Raw genomic sequence first — 17137 nt, 5'->3', positions numbered from 1 at the left:
TGTTGTTACCCGCTCCTTTGAATCTAATTGGGTGGGTTTACAATTAAACTTTGTACAACGTCATTAAATTAGGTGCTAGCTGTAGCTAATTAGCTTGAGTTAGTTAACAGGGTTACACATATAATTTCCATCTCTTCTTTGTTATCTAATTTAGCTGGAAGACCCTATGGATACCCTAGCATATAGCACACGAAACAAGCTTCTGGCTTAGTTGTGGCAGAACTAACACATGTTACTAGTCAGGCTAGTAGCTAAGGCTGTGCTAATTAGAAAAACAGGCATAAAATCTAAAGGCAACCATGTTTACTGTTTGTGCCAGTGTGGTCAACTTTTATCCCCCACACTGTAAAAGCCCAATCCAGTCACAAGGACAAATGTCTGACCTCAGTGACCAATCAACCACATCAGGCCAGGCCAAACAGGGTCACATGATCATTGATGAGGCAGCCGTGGTTTGCGGCTGACATTTTAATGTGACTGTGGTGAAATGGATTCTCCTTAATAGTACCAGTCTGACCGCATTGAGGAACCAGACGATTCTGAAGCATTATGGTGATGTGAACATCCATTTCAAATTTCTGATGATCTTTAAAAGGGATTCCCAAACAGTTTTTTTTTTTTTTGGTCAGCTGAACCCCTTTAATCTAAAATATTTACTGACATCCTCTAAAATTTTAATTTTTAATATATTTATTTAATAATTTAATGAAACATTCACATGATCTCTGGTGTAGAGCTGAAGATCTTTGCCCGAACCCGACGGGACCCGATGGGACCCGACGGGTTCGGTCGGGTTCGGGCTTAATTTGTATCATTTTACGCGGGCTCGGGCCGGGCTCGGGCTTGCGCTCCGGTTTGCGAGGTAAACGAGCGGTCATGTGATGTGTTCCGATTAGCGCGAGAAAGATGCGAAAATGGATGCTGAGTAGGTATAACGGAGGCTTGCCTCTGGCGATTACGCTTTGGTTGCACCAGCAACTAAAGCAAAGTCTGAGGTGTGGAAAAGTTTTGACCATGTTTATAATGCGAATAATGAGTGAATAATGACGCATCATCAGTGAGCGCAGGAATGCGCTGAAGCCATCTACAGTAGATTCAATAATTTTCCTGCACAAAAACATGTAGGATTAGCCAAATATCTGTGAGTGAAGGTTTTTCAAATGATAACTAAATATTCATTAAGTCTAAAAATGCATAATGTGGACAGAGTATACGCTAATGTTGGCATTATTCTTTTATTAGTTAAATGTCAGCTGATAGTGGCGAAGCAAATCCTGCGGAGCCTTTATCTTAATTTCGTTATTGCCAAATACCCATCTTAATTAAAAATTTATCTTAATTTAATTTGTTTAAAAAAAAAACTCGTTTTTATTGGTGCGTTGGTCTATTTATAGGCTAAATGAGCCAATGCCTATTTAGAGTGCTGAGATGTTAAGATGTTACAGCGGACTTATTTTATTTCTTTATTCCAACTTCCAAGTGGTCTAATCTACGTTAGTTATGAATAAATTATGTTAAAACATGTATAAATTACTAATTCTTGACAAAAGGCAAAAGAGCTGTGTGTGTGCGCACATTTGAATAATGTCGGGCTGTAAACAGGTTCGGGCTTTTAAAAAGCTGTCAATCAAAATGTACTTGTCGGGCTCGGGTCCTGTCGGGCCTAGCTTTTAAGGCCCGATTACAGCTCTACTCTGGTGTCAGTGTAATGGTAACATGGCATGGAGGCAAGCAAATAAAAATATTTCATATTTTAGTTAAGTTCGTTAATGTTTTTTAAGTTGTAATATACTGTACAGTATGTATGTATATACACACACACACACACACACACACACACACACACACACACACACACACACACACACACACACACTGTATTGTATTATATAAACACACATATATATGCACACATCTGACATACAAATATATATTTGACCCAATAAATGTAAGTATATATTAGTGTGTTCTGTGCCATATTGACATACTGATTGTGGAAAATTCGTTCATAAATTCAATATGGTGTCTAACCTGACTAGGGTCTATGGTGTATCTTCTTTCTACTCACTATGATGGTAATCTTAGCTGTATAAATCTTTACGAAAATTATTTACAATAACTGTCAATTAAATAATATAAGCACAATTCAAAAAAGTTATAATATTAAATTCAGTAAATGTGCAAAAATAAATTACAGTAATGTTTGGGGTACCAACCCTGTTTTACAATCCAGATTTTAATCAGATTTCCAAAATATTCTCCATTGGTCGCCCCACCTGTTAGCCCCACCCCAAACATATGCCATTGTTTGAGCCAATGCTGCATGCTTCGACAGAGGGTCAAAGCTTTGACAGAGGGTGTAGAGAACCAAAAAACTGTTCCTTAAAATGCACTTCTGTGTCATCTTCTGTGTCACGAATTAAACCTGTGTTTATCAGTTGTACCCTTTAAAATCCCTCATTCCAAAAGGCCCTTTGAAATTGAGCACTTCGGGTTTGGAAAGGCCCTTCATTACAGTGGCTATGATTGTTCTCATTCAAATTGATCCTGTTTGGTATGCAGTGACAGTGTTTGCACACTTTTGGGGGGAATCTACAAATTGCTTAAGGTCTACTCATCTCTGTTTGTCTTGCTAGAAATCTAAAAATACTATATTCCATTTAAATCCATCACGTTGATGTAATTTGTCAGAGTTTGAACAGTTTGGAGATCAAATTAATGTAATCAGCAGTACATGATGGGGACAGTGCATATCTGAATAAACTATAGAATATCAGCATGGCCTATAAAAAGTATGTGTAACTGAGCTCTGACCTTTGAGCTGATGTGTAGAATAAGGTTGAGAGCCTGTACCAGACAACACGCTGTGAACAATTATGGTTGTAACTCTGTCACTCTCCTGGCAGGAACCACCCCCAAATCATCACGATCTTTCATAATGATTTAAAGTGAATATTTTGTGATTTAAATGCATTTTTAAAATTATTTTTCTTTTCTCAATGCCAAACCATTATATGTCAATCGGCTGTATCACATTTCAAAACCCAGAGGACCAATTTTCTTGGTATCAAGCCTGTAGTTATAAGAATTTGAGGTTAAATTGTAGTTACGAAAGGCATAAATTCTTATTAAATTCAATTGAAATGAGATTTGAAGCAATTTGCATAAACTTTGACACTACAAATGAGCATTTATCTTTTTGAAAAATGAGAAATAATTGTTAAATAAACCCGAAATTTGATGTCGCTGTCCACTGCTAGCTCTAGGCACAGGATCATTTGTCGATAATTACTTGTGTCAGTGCAACACTCCCAGTTGTCTGTCACTGTTATGTTTGACTTTCTGTGCCTGGAGCTTGGCCCAATTCAGCTCTAATATGACCAAATTTATTAATGTTATTTCTGTTAATACAGACCATTAACTGCCAGACTGCCTGTGAAGGAAACTAGAAAGATTAGACTTGATAGCAGAAACTGCCAGGTACGCTAACCATTTCTGAATAGGCGAATAGACATTTGGCTACTATTTACATAGATTTATGAAAGAAATGCGACTGCAGCCAGGGATGTTTTGAACTTTGAAAAATGTATTTGCAAAATCCCATGAGTGCGAGGAATTCACTTGGTAAAGAACCAGTGTAGATCACTCCAAAACATAACAGGCTGACTGCATTGCGTGCTGTCAGTGTTTGCGCTTTTTTTCTTGACAAACCGCCTATTCACAGGGAAAAGGACCTGCTTGATTTTTTACACTGCACTGCTCAAAACATCTTTGTGAGGCTTATGTGCTGAATATTTGAGGTGACTTGCTGATGCTCTTTATGCAGACATGTTCTGACAGATTTGGACAGAGCCCAAGGCAGATACAAAAGAGTAGTCTGTCAAAACCAGGGATAATTCCCTTCCTCTCTACAAAGACACCATCTGAGAGCCATTTACCTAAACAGTGTGGTTTTTCATAGTTTGGGGAGTACAATGAAGTTTTGAACTTGTTGACATTATTTATCCCTCAGTTCTCTAAATATGTGAAGAGAAGTTCTGCTTTCAAAGACACCAAGAATACTTCAAGGAAATATCCAACTAATGCTTATTATCATATCTTTTTTTTCCCCAAGCAAGCTAAAAGGTCCTCTAGTCATTTTATATTTTACCAGTTAAAATAATGAAAGCATGGTTGTTTTAAGGACATAATTTTCCCACAACTTAAAGCATCTGAGAGACATCATGACTAATGTCTCTGAAAAATGTTCACTAATGTGGTTCAAAGACTTATTGCGTTATGATGTTTTGCTGGAAAAACAAGAAATGGCACATATAAAGTTTTAAAAAATGTATTAACATTTCTGTACTCTAAAAAACAAAAAATGACACAATGGCGGCAACATACTTAAAGGGATACTCCAGCCCTAAATGAAATTTTTGTCATTAATCACTTACCCCATGTTGTTCCAAACCCGTAAAAGCTCCGTTCGTCTTCGGAACACAATTTAAGATATTTTGGATGAAAACCGGGAGGCCTGTGACTGTCCCATAGACTGCCAAGTAAATAACAGTGTCAAGGTCCAAAAAAGGTATGAAAGTCATCGTCAGAATACTCCATCTACCATCAGACGTGCAATCTGGGTTATATGAAGCTACAGGATGCGCTGTTTCTACGTGTATTTAGCATCCTTGTGGCGTGGCTGATACAGAAGAGCATACGCATGGAGAGACACAGAGGAGACTGTTGACAAAGGAATTGTTGAATAAAGTCTTTATTTTTGTTTTGTTCGCTTACAAAAAGTGTTCCCATCTCTTCATATAACCCAGATTGCACGTCTGATGGCAGATGGAGTATTCTGACGATGACTTTCATACCTTTTATGGAGCTTGACACTGTTATTTATTCGGCAGTCTATGGGACAGTCACAAGCCTCCAGGTTTTCATCCAAAATATCTTAAATTGTGTTTCGAAGATGAACAGAACTGTACATCACATTTGAAGCCTCTTAGTTAAGTGATTAATGACAAAATTTTCATTTTTGGGGTGGAGTATCCCTTTAATTCTGTCAGTTACATTAGACATAGACAACAGCATTATTTTCTTGTAAAAAATAAATAAATAATTTGTTTTACTTTATGATACTACAATAAATGTACAAAATACTAAATCTTTCTAAAAGGGCGATACAATTATATACATCTATCTGTTCCATTTCAACAAAAATGGAAATAATATATTTTGCAAAAGTTACTGGAAAGATGGAAACTGGATGGTTACTGGTGAAAAAAAAAAAAAGATCCACAGATTTCCATATACTGAAATTACTACAGTTTGACATTAGCTGGTAAATGGAATAATAAAAAAAAATTGCATGCTTTTATAATATGTACTATACATAAGTACAAGTACAACATATCCATCTAAAAAATGGTTTCCTTTAGCGCATGGCGATCATCCATACAGGCACGATAGCCTCAGGAAAGCCTTCCTGCTTTTCCACGTCCAGTATGGTGAGGCCTGCTGTCTGAATGATGTTCTTCATGATGTCCAGGTGGCGAATGATGCTGCTGTCAATGGGGTCCAGCTTGCATCCCTGCCGTGCCATGTTATCCTTAATGAAGATCACACCGTTAGGCCTCAGGCTCTGCTTAGCACGCATTAAAAACTCCATCAGGTCCTTATCAGTAAGATGACCTGAGAAATTTAAAATAGTTTAGGAATCAGGTCATTCTTGACAAAAAGAGCATGTGTAAATTTCAAATGTCCACAGTCCAAAACTCATTTAGCAGAAACAAAGCTTATCAACAGCTGTACTGTATAAAGTCCAGAATTCATTATATTTTATATAACTACTTGAGTCACTTAGGTCTTAAAAAATCTGTGACCATGCACCAGTAATTCATGTGCTATTGAAAGTCTTCATATGGTTTCAAGCAGTTTCATATAGATATCTGTGCCGTCGGTGTCAAATGTACACAGACTGCAGTGAGGAGATGAAACTGTATACTGAAACAAAAGACTCTGACTAGCATTCAGCTGCTCTAATTACAGCAAATGGGCAAAGATAGCCTGGACCTACTAAAATAACAAAGTATGTGGACAGAAAACACAGGTCAAATTAAATATATATTACATAACATAAAATAATCCATGAAAACAATCCATCCACTCACAGGCAACCCACTGCAGCCAGATGACATCGTATCTCTTTGTAGGTGGGGTGAATTCCTGCAGATTGTAAAGGTAGTAGGCCTCCACTCGGTCTGCGTAATCTCCGAGGTAAACCTCATGAGCGTGGAGGATGAACTCTTCCATCATGTCAAGCATCTCCATGGATTCAAACACAGGAAACAGAACTCCTTTAGACACCCTCCCGATTCCACAGCCACAGTCTAGTGCCCGCTTGGTGCCAGCCTTTCCTGGACCCTATAATAATAATAATAAAAAAAATTGATGTTCAAAAATAATAAAGAGTTATGAGTGCTAGTCCAGGTTCAGGGTCAAAGTTTCAGCAGAACAGCTGAACACTATTTATGAAGCTAATGCTATTTGTCAACTTAGATGTGTTAATTAACCACATGTTCAAATAGTGCTATAGAGATGTGTACAGCTTGGTTATTCTGATCTTGAGGTCTTGCTATCTAAAGAATATGTGTGAGCAGACCGAAAAGGCAATATGCAATTGAAAATTAATGTCTGTGGTCATAGGCTCCCTATAGTGAAAAAGAAATACATTTATTTCATACTTAGTATAGTTCAAATCTGTTATCATATTTACTGACATACCACTGATATAAACATTATAATGAAACATTATTTGTAGTACTACATGTGCACAATATTTCTTAATATTAAGCCTAAAATGTGTTTTAATGTCACTATTGATGAGGATTGTATGATCTTTGAATAATATCGGACTTTAAATGCAAGATATTTAAAGTCTACATAAAGTATACTTGAAATATTTCCATTTTAGCTCAATCAAATATACTTCTGTATATCTTTAGTTGGACTTCATCACTATTTACGCACTATTAAAGTGCATTAAGCACAAAATTAGACTTTAAGTATACCAGTTAAGTATACCAAAAGTACAACTGCAGTTAAAATTTTCAATAAGTACATAAATATGATAATGTATTTGTAGTATACTTTCATAAATGTATTTCAAATACATTGTAGTATATTTATTTTTCACTAGGGGCTGTGTCTGATATTTATATATAGGATAAATTTAAATTAATTAACTCTTTTTAACTGATGTATGAAAACAAATGTTTGGAAAAAAACTGCCATAGAAAAAAAGTATCATTTAGAAATTGTTAGTAAATTTCACATTAATTACATAAAAATGCAGAAAAATATATTTTCTTGTAAAACATAAATCCAGTAATCTTTTTTATTTATTTACTTTGAAAAATGTTTTATTTAAGTTAATGTGTTTCTTGTGAATAATACACATTCAGTAAGAAAGAGAAAATTAAAATTACATACAACAAACTTTTTCAGGAACTGTCTTGAGCCTTCAAGGTCGATCTCTGAGATCTCCACAAAATCTCCCATCATGCCCTCCTCTGATGCCGGGACATCCTTGTAGAAGTTCTGTGACCTGTAGTAAAACTGCTTCTCCCCTTTAATGTACTCACAAGTTACGGCATAGAGTTTCACTGGAGGGCAATAAACATATAGACAGTCACTAGACACTAAAAAAACAAGAGAAAAACAAGCCATTGATTTAATTACTAGAAAGCTAATATTGTGTTGTAGTTGAAATATGAAGGTCAGCTGTGGGATCAAAGCATCTCAAGGGAAAGTGTACAGTTATGAGATGAAGTTTCAAAACAACATTTAGTCATAAGTAGTTTTTTTTTTAAAGTACCAGTTAAAGCCTTTGTTTATGCAATTTCCAAGATTCTTTCTTTCAGCAAATGGGATTGAAGAATCAAGATACTGTTGGTATTGACGTGTTGTACTACAGCACAAAGGAATGCTTTATTGTTGGCACATTTAGGAGTTTAGATGAAGCAACTCATCATATGATACTCTGTCAGCATCAGTTTAATGTCACATTATTAAGTTCAGCTGGAACATCTGCTTTCTGGAATGGCTGGTCACTTAAAGGACAGACCGTTTATTAAGTCAAAGCATGTTTGGAAAGTTCAAGTCAAACATCGGATCAGCAGATGATTAGCGGGAAGACCTTGCTGAAGGGTTATAGGTGAGAGAACTGGCAGGGCGAGTGGACTGTGATACTGAAATTGTGAGCAGGGTTTGATATGTGAACCACAAGTTTACTAGTTCAAAGTCTAAAATAGTAACACTGGGCAGTGATTCCCTATGGACTATTTTGTTTTGGTCCTGTATATGTTTGTCGGCCCTCTTTATAGCTTAACACTCACTCATCTGCTTTGCCTTATTGGTCATGAGGCAACATTTAAACCTGCTAATATTAGGAAACATTTCAACCAAAGCAAGACATTTTATTTCAATTCTCATTAATAAAGAGATAGTTCACCCAGAAATGCTAATTCTGTCACCCATTAACTCACTCTCATTCATGTCAAACATTTTCTGTGGAATATAAAATACAATATTTTGAGAATTTAAAAAAAAATAAATAATTTATGCATGCATTCATTCATTCATTCATTCATTCATTCCATACAGTGGAAATCAATGTTACCAAAAACATTATTATTATTATTTTTTAATCTTCTTTTGTGTTCCACAGAATGAAGAACATGAAGGTAAGTAAATAACAGAATTTTCATTTCTCTCACAAAACACTTTCTGAATTCATATCAGTCTTTTTAAAAATATGAATGAATGATTGTGTTCCCTTTTGGTCTAAAATGCAATTGATGTCAATTACGACGTACTCAAAAATATTTTTTGCTCCTAATGCTTAATTTTATTGTTATTAATTACATGTATACGTCATTTATTACATGAATTTTACTGACACTAACATAACTTTGCTGCAACTGGGCAGAGCATTTGCAGTTTCCAGTAGTAAATGTGCTTTTTTGTGTGTGTGTTTTTCTCTTCCTACCAACATAATACATAATATTGGGTGTTAAAACTACATTTTTAAAAACTACAAGCTTTTAGATACCTGCAAGTCACTTTTTTGCGTAAAGTTCAAAGTTTAAAATTTAAGAAACACTTCTTATGTTTCTTTTCACATCAATTTATTATTCCTTTACATATTATTTAACACCAACTGTTCTTTATTTAATAAAGAGAATTTTTTTTGAGTAAAGGCCAAGGGTAAAACCAGCTGATCTCTGTGTTTTTACCAGACCAAACTCTTCACAAATAGTTGATATTGAGTCTGTTGAAATAAATCCAGCCTCTGAATGAATTCAACCAGTAACTCACAGTAACACAGACAGACTGGTTTAATTGTCTCCACAGTTTACACTACTCAACATCTGATTAACGGCATGGACAAGTAGAAATATAAGCTAACATTCATCAGACAGATGAAACACTGTCAACAACACAACAAAACTACTTATGAACTCCACATCATCATATAATATTCATGGCTGTTTAAAGGAGAACATTTGCTTAGTTTTTTATGTTAATGGCTCAGGAACTAATTTAACACATAACCACCATCTCCAAAGCATTTCAATACTTTGAAATATGCTGTAATTGCTGCTAATGCACCAACATAGTAAAGTCACAGCTGATATTTTATTATTCAGTAAAATTTAAAGTATGCAGCATGCATATACGTGTGCTTAAAATAGATACATGGCTCTGTTCACTGGAATAAATAGTATGTACTGTATACTGTTAAGTGAAAATTGATTGTTCCTATTGGATACTGTGGTTTAGGCATAGCTGTTCGACATATAATCATTCGACTGTATTTTCTCAAATTTGCAAATGTAATTTTGAAGCAGCTTTAATAGGGACAGATATGCCAATAACATGAATATTAGTGGATGCAGACTAAATATTTATTGTGGATACGGTCTGACACAACGCCATACTCCAAATGTCTGCCTTACGGTTCTCATCATAACAAAACTTAAAGGGTCATAATACAAACCATTCATTGTGCCACCCACTCCCACATCTTACCCAGAGGAATCTGCTCCAGGAGGTACAGGTAGCTGGCGAAGAACTCCTTCCTCAGAGTATTGTGCAAGTGGAAAGACATACTGTGCTTGCACATCTCATCATCCGTCTTTGCCCATCGGTCTCGGAAAGCTTGATGCGTCCCGCTAAACTCCATAATGGAGGTGGAATCAGACATTCTGAATCTTCTGCAAACTGACTCAAAGTGTGTGTGATAATGCGTAGCTCAAGGTGTCTCTGAAGACACCACAGTGCTGCTATATCTGTAGGAGGCCTCTGGTTACTGACCGGTTGAGCGTTCTTTTCTCAGCAGAGTGCTTCAAACTACCACATCTTATCAGATCACCTGCTAGGCCTGGGGTGGTGGAATGAGAAAGGGACGGGTAAGATTGCCTCAGCAGAGGGGTGGTGCCTTCTTCTCCAGTTCCAGAAGAAGCTTCTTCTCTTACGTTCCATAGACACATCCAGAATGGCATATTAGTGCATACCAACACATGAGAGTCATGCATTCATTCACAGCTAGTGACAAGCGGCTTATGTAGTGGCTATTCTTAGCACTGCCTTCTCATGTTTGTATACACAGTATTGGTGGCAAGTTCACAGTGGTGAGGAAAGATAAAAGACAGATCTAATCTGAACATGCTGTTGCTGCTTACTGTCTGCATGCATTGACATAAGCTACAATAATGACACAATTGCTAAAAACAAAACATGGTTTTTAGAGTTACACTTACAAATTGTTGGAAAAAGCAGAGCTAGGGAGAGAGAGAGATAAGATGGATAAGATATCAGGCCTCTCATCTTTAGTCATGTCAGCTCATGGCACATGTGTTACCCATATGGTTGCAAATTTAGATAAATTGCCAAATGATCATCACCTTAGTGTATATGATATTCAGTGAACCAGAACTGAACCAGTGCTTAAATTGGAAATGCATGCTCAATGCAATTAGAGAAGACTGTTTATAAATAATGCAGGTCCTAAAGTTGGTCCAAAAAGCCATGTTAATATAGGAACATGTTTCAAACATTTTGTTTGAGTTTTTAAAAAATCGAATAGATGTCACCATACTTCCCTACCTGATTCATCACAGTATATTAAGACTTTTTTTTTATTACAAGTTTTCTGAAATGTTATTTTTAAATATACAAAACATGCATTATTTAATTAAAAATGCACTCATTAAAATATTTTTTCTTAATGTGTTCTAAACTTTATAAGACTGTTTCTTTTTACAAGACATATCAAAACAAGACATTTTTCTAATAGTCCAACAACTGTATAAAAACTTGGTTGGTGGATAAAAAGTATCCTGTATTCTTACAGTCTTTATTGTTCTGACAGCAATTTGTACAAGCTGATCTGGTTTACAGGCTGCCAATAACTAGTTCACTTCCAATTGAAAAATATAGGTTATAATAGGTAATTAAAACTGTTAGCCTTGAACTAGTACATTCAGCACTATAAAATGCGTTGAAGAAAAACAAATACCAGTATAAATACATAAATACAAATCAAATCCAACAAAAGTCTTGCCAGTACATGTATTCCAAGCGAGCGGTACGTACCTCCACATATACAGGTGGCGCTAGAGGTTCTTCCGCTTATTTCTGCTTCTTCGCTTGTTCATGGGATATCAGTACACACCCATAGCAACACAAACAGCAGCATCCTGCCAGAGCAGAAACGATGAAGGAGTCCAGACATTAGACACACGTCAAAACAGCAGACAGAAATCAGCCGCACAGGTTTATTTGCTTTAATTAATGAGCAACAATGCAAGCGGACGACGCCAGATATTTAAAACGGTGAGTGTTTGTGTAATGCGAGCGAGCTCTGTCATTAGCTGTCACGTTAGTGGTCGAGCTTGAGCTTAACACTTCATAAAAGTAAAAACACAATATATATGCCTGTAAATGTTGTTTTCTGAGGGTGTAAGACATTTACAGCTTTCAAAATATTCAGGCAAATTATGGCATCGGTTTATGTGTCTTCAAGTGACGTTTATATGGTCATCATCACTATCATCATCATCGTTCATCATATTAAACAGAGTTATTGAATTAATAAAATGTATTTGTACGTATGCTATGTTTACAATCGTACTGAATGTTTAGATTAATTTACCGTGATATTTAATATTGCTTCAGGGTGCTTTGAAGGATAACAAGTTACTATCTGGGAACATGTCTGAGAAAAACAAAACAAGAAGGATAGCAAAACATGATTGTTAAATAAAATACTTATTTTTAAAAAATAAGCTATTAAAGATGAGCTTTATGCGTCGAACATCTTTCATAGGTAACTCAAAAGTAGGAGAAATATGTAATTTATAACAATAATCAATAATAATCTGTAATGTTTTGTCTTCAGGAAATATAAGGGTGGCAGTTTAGATGTCCACCCCACAGAGAAAGCCCTTGTTGTCCAATATGAGGTGGAAGCTACAATCCTAGGAGAGACGGGAGACCCGATGCTCGGAGAACGTAAGGAGTGCCAGAAGATGTAAGATCATTCATATAAATGGAGTAGAAGGAAAAATTGATTGTGTGGTAGATTTTTTTGAGCTTAAACTTTCCTCCGATTGCAGAATCCGTCTGAAAAGCCTGAATTCCAACACGGATATTGCATCTTTAGCACGGAAGGTAGTGGAGGAGTGTAGACTCATTTCCCCTTCCAGACTTCCTGAGGTGGAACAGTTATTGTTCTACCTGCAAAACCGCAAGAAATCTGCTGGTAGGCTGAGAAGAATAGGGTAAAAATATATTAAAAAGTGTTTCAGTGCTTTAGGGATTGTTTGTGTTTTGTTTACTCAGAAAAGAAAGAGAAGAAACAGATCAAGCCAAGAGACCTGACTCCTTTTGAAGGCATAGAGGTATAGTTGAAATGAATATGAATTTGTTTTTGTGTCACAAATTATATACAGTATATATAAATGAGAGTATAAAAACATTTCTGACTCACTTAATGCTATGTGTCCTGTAGCTTGATGAGGAGGCCAACATTAATAGCATAGATGACTATGTTGAGCTTCTGTATGAGGACATCCCTGAGAAGATCAGAGGAGCTACACTCATCCTCCATTTGGCCCGTAACCCTGACAACCTGGAGGAGTTGCTGCAGAATGGTGTGTTGCACACTGGAGCTAATGGCTAAAATTTCAAAGAGTCATTTTTAAACAGTTTAGGATTTTATCTTTAAACCTTCCCCATAAAGCCTTACTTTAAATACATTTATATTATTATATAACAAAGCTTTGGTTTGCTTCTCATGTATGATTAAAAGGATAGTGCCCCTAAAAAATGTAAATTCTGTCATCATTTACTCACCCTCATGTTGTTCCAAACCTGTATTACTTACTTACTTTTGTGGAACACAACAGACGTTATTCTGAAAAAATGTCTTGGTGTTTTTTTTGTCTATGTAATAAAGGTCAGTGTGCTCCAATGTTGGACTCTTACGTTTTACAAAATATCTTCTTTTGGGTTTGAAAACAAGGAAAGTCCTACAGGTTTGGAACAAATTTAGGGTGTTTAAATTATGAAATATCACCCAATTTTGTAGGATGCCATATTTAGGACATTATTATCATCTCTTTTCAGTCATTCTCATTCCATTATTTTATGTTGTTCATTCATTCTTTCATAGGAAAATGATCTCTAAGCCCCAGTGTTTCTGCCCTTACCCTTATGAAAAAGGTCTTGTCATATTAGCACAAAGACTTTATACACTACTATTCAAAATCAGTCAGTAATATTGATTAAAAAAAAAATGTATCCAGCAAGGATGTATTAAATAGATTAAAGGTGGCAGTTACAAAAAACTTCTATTTCAAATTAATTCTGTTCTTTTGAATCTTTGATTCTGTTCCTTTGAGTTTCTACAAAAATATTAAGCAGCACAACATTGATGATAATAGTAAGAAATGTTTCTTGAGCACCAAATCAACGTATTAGAATGATTTCTAAAGGATCATGCAACACTGAAGACTGGAGTAATGGGTGCTGAAAATTCAGTTTAGCTGTCACAGAAATAAATTACACTTTAAAATATATTAAAATAAAAAACAGTTATTTTAAATTGTAATAATATTTTACAATATTAATGTTTTTACTGTTTTTGATCAAATAAATGCAATCTTAGTGAGCATAAGAGACTTTTTTCAAAAGTTTTTTTTTTTCCACTAAACTTAATGCCACTAATAGTAAACATTAGTAAAATAAAACAGAGTATGGGGATCCATTCATAAAAAAAAGTATCTTCCATTTATACTCTTCCTTGTTCGATCTCTTTGACCTCTTTGCTCACTGTAACTCAATTCATATTTGTAGTACTACAGCCTGTTTTCTACTTTCCTTTGACTATTATCCTTTTAGCGTCTACCATAGTGTCATTTGATTTTTACCCACAATGCATTTTCTCCATCGCAAGTGTGTTCTTTCTTTTCCCATTAGTCCATATCCTAACATATTCTCCATATTCTCAAGTTATTCACAAGCAGCCACATATTTCAAACCATTGCCGTTTTGTATTCACACCGTGAGTTCTTTTCATGAGCAATGAAAGCATTTAGTGTGTTGTCTGCTCTCCCACAGAGACTGCTCTGGGCGCGCTGGCCCGGGTCCTGAGGGAAGACTGGAAGCAGAGTGTCGATTTGGCAACCACCATCATCTACGTCTTCTTCTGCTTCTCCAGGTAAACGGGCTACACTTCTGCATGCTCTAGCCAAGACTCACTCTTCAGGTTGATGGGTGTTGTGCGCAGAGCTGAGACACAACAATGGCGATGTGCCATGAGGAGAATATATTTTCTTGCATGAGAAACATAATATTAAATACTCCTGTCATAACACAACACATCAGCTGCTGTCAGGACTCATATGAAAAGCCAGGCTGTAGGTAAATGTGAAAGCTAGAATCATTCTTGAATCTCTGCCCTTCCGATGTTATTCTGCTGAAGTCTGCAATGGTTTGGTTAACATTCATCATGCTCTCGGTGAGCGAGTGTGTTTGACATGGGTTAAGGCTTTATTTTGGCATGGTTGGATGCATGGTAAAGGTTAGACAAACAAGTTTTTTATCTCCAGTTTCTCCCAGTTTCACGGCCTGATCACTCACTACAAGATCGGCGCGCTGTGCATGAGCATAATTGAGCATGAGCTGAAGCGCTATGACCTATGGCAGGACGAACTGCAGAAGAAAAAGAAGGCTGATATCCTTTCAGTGTAGCGGGGGTCGTAGGTGAAAGGGTGACAGGATGTCAGAGAAACGGTAAAGGTAAAGTCATGCCAAGGGTCGGGGGCATGGTGTTATGTTTTAATTAAAATGTTGCCCTTTAATTACTGCTCTGAACATAAGGGTTTAATAGACAAGGTCCTTGACTTTTTGAACGGGACGATGACCCAGATAATCAGAACCTGAAGAAGGAGTACGAAAAAGCCCTGAAGAAGTACCATGGACTGCTAACCAAACAAGAACAGCTTTTGAGAGGTAGAAAATATCATTAACCACACACCCACGAAGAAATGTCTCATTTTACAGCTTAAAGATGTGTTTTGATTAGCCAGGCTCCGATGGAAATTTTGGCTGATACTGATGCCAAATATGATTGTTGTGGCTGATTTTATAAATACGCACTGTTCTATACAGTATTTAAAAAGTGTTGTCCTTTTATAGGTGATGTTTGTGATTTTCTTACTAATAATCATTATTTTACAATTCTGTTGGTGCAGAAATTGCACTGCTCTTTTTAAGAAATAAGCTCAAATGAAATCCGACATTAAAATATTATGAAGTGCACTACAACAGATATATATATATATATACTGTAGATATTTTTGAAATGTTTTTGAAAGAAGTATGCTCTCTAAGTATGCATTCATTTGACCAAAAATGCAGTAAAAGCTGTAATATTTTGGAAATATTATTACAGTTTAAAATAACTGTTTTCTATTTGAATACATTTTAAAATGTAATTTATTCCTGAGATGGCAAAACCAAATTCTCAGCAGCCATTGCTCCTTTTTTCAGGATTGTTTCATAATAGAAAGTTCAGAAGGACATTATTTAAAACATTGTTTGAAAAATCTTTTGTATTATTGTAACAACAAAAGAAAAGTCTTTACTGTCACCTTTGATGTCTAATGCCTCTTTGCTGAATCAAAGTATTTTTTTTTAATAATACAGACTTTTGAACAATACAATTTGAACTGAAGCACTAATTGAAGCACTAAATCTGCTTCCAATATTATCTGTTTTAATAAAAAAAGATTTGAAAATGTATTGATGACTTTCCTGTTTGTGTTTCTGTGCCATCAGTTGCTCTGTACCTGCTGCTGAATCTGTCTGAAGACACTCGCACAGAGCTGAAGATGAGGAACAAGAACATTGTCCACCTTCTGGTGAAAACGTTGGACAGAGACAGTGAGGAGCTACTGGTGCTGGTGGTGTCCTTCCTCAAGAAACTCAGTATCTTCTTAGAAAATAAGAATGACATGGTCAGAAATACTTTCAGATGCTTTTATACAAAGTTATTTATTTATTCTGTAAACTTGTAGTAGTACACTGATGCCCTCAAAGCTTATAGAATGCACTAATAGCCCCAGAACTCCAATTTTGTTTTCATGGGGTGTTTAAATGCTGTGCTTAAAGACTGCATTCTGAAAGGTTGCAGGTTCAAACCCCACAAGGCTACACCACCCCAGTTGTCACTTTCTTATTAGTACTCTCTCCTTTCTAAATCAGCCACACCTGTTCTCATAACTTGTTGCTCATGTGATGTTCTGTATTAAGACAGTTTAGCTGTACTGTTTAGTCGACCACTTATCCCACACTTCCTCCACCTGCAACCAATCACACACTTAACTCTATAGACCGAAGGTTATCTCAGCAGTCATTTATTTGGATTCATTAATCAGCTAATTTCTGATCTTCTAAATTAAACACATTTGTTGAGGCAGCCGAGCAAAGATTATAACGACTTTGACAAATTCTATACAACAATAACACACACTCTTGTATGATTAATTTAATGCTTTCAGCCGTGTGGAGATTACGGTTTTGT

At 35.9% G+C, this 17137-nt stretch overlaps 2 protein-coding genes across 2 annotated transcripts in view; one reads left to right on the top strand and one right to left on the bottom strand.

Annotated features, from left to right (window-relative positions):
• Positions 1-4999: 4999 nt before the first annotated feature.
• On the bottom strand, positions 5000-10728 carry LOC109051906 (alpha N-terminal protein methyltransferase 1B). The gene is made up of 4 exons (XM_019069392.2): positions 10078-10728; positions 7477-7649; positions 6156-6408; positions 5000-5676 (listed from the first exon to the last, which is right to left on the bottom strand). The coding sequence occupies exons 1-4, from the start codon at positions 10250-10252 to the stop codon at positions 5420-5422; spliced, it is 858 nt and encodes a 285-aa protein (XP_018924937.1). The 5' UTR covers positions 10253-10728; the 3' UTR covers positions 5000-5419.
• Positions 10729-11698: 970 nt separating this feature from the next.
• The window catches only part of kifap3a (kinesin-associated protein 3a), a 21584-nt gene continuing 16145 nt past the window's right edge, over positions 11699-17137 (top strand). The window contains exons 1-9 of the mRNA XM_042746362.1: positions 11699-11883; positions 12449-12580; positions 12666-12811; positions 12892-12950; positions 13061-13202; positions 14671-14770; positions 15162-15286; positions 15466-15564; positions 16393-16571. Of these exons, the coding sequence (XP_042602296.1) occupies positions 11852-11883; positions 12449-12580; positions 12666-12811; positions 12892-12950; positions 13061-13202; positions 14671-14770; positions 15162-15286; positions 15466-15564; positions 16393-16571 (1014 nt within the window). The 5' untranslated portion in view covers positions 11699-11851. The remainder of the gene's footprint in view (positions 11884-12448; positions 12581-12665; positions 12812-12891; positions 12951-13060; positions 13203-14670; positions 14771-15161; positions 15287-15465; positions 15565-16392; positions 16572-17137) is intronic.

Source organism: Cyprinus carpio, chromosome B20 (assembly GCF_018340385.1).
Source record: "Cyprinus carpio isolate SPL01 chromosome B20, ASM1834038v1, whole genome shotgun sequence".
NCBI lineage: Eukaryota > Metazoa > Chordata > Actinopteri > Cypriniformes > Cyprinidae > Cyprinus > Cyprinus carpio.
The sequence above is the reverse complement of the archived record's forward strand: the minus strand, read 5'-3'. Positions and strand labels throughout refer to the sequence as shown.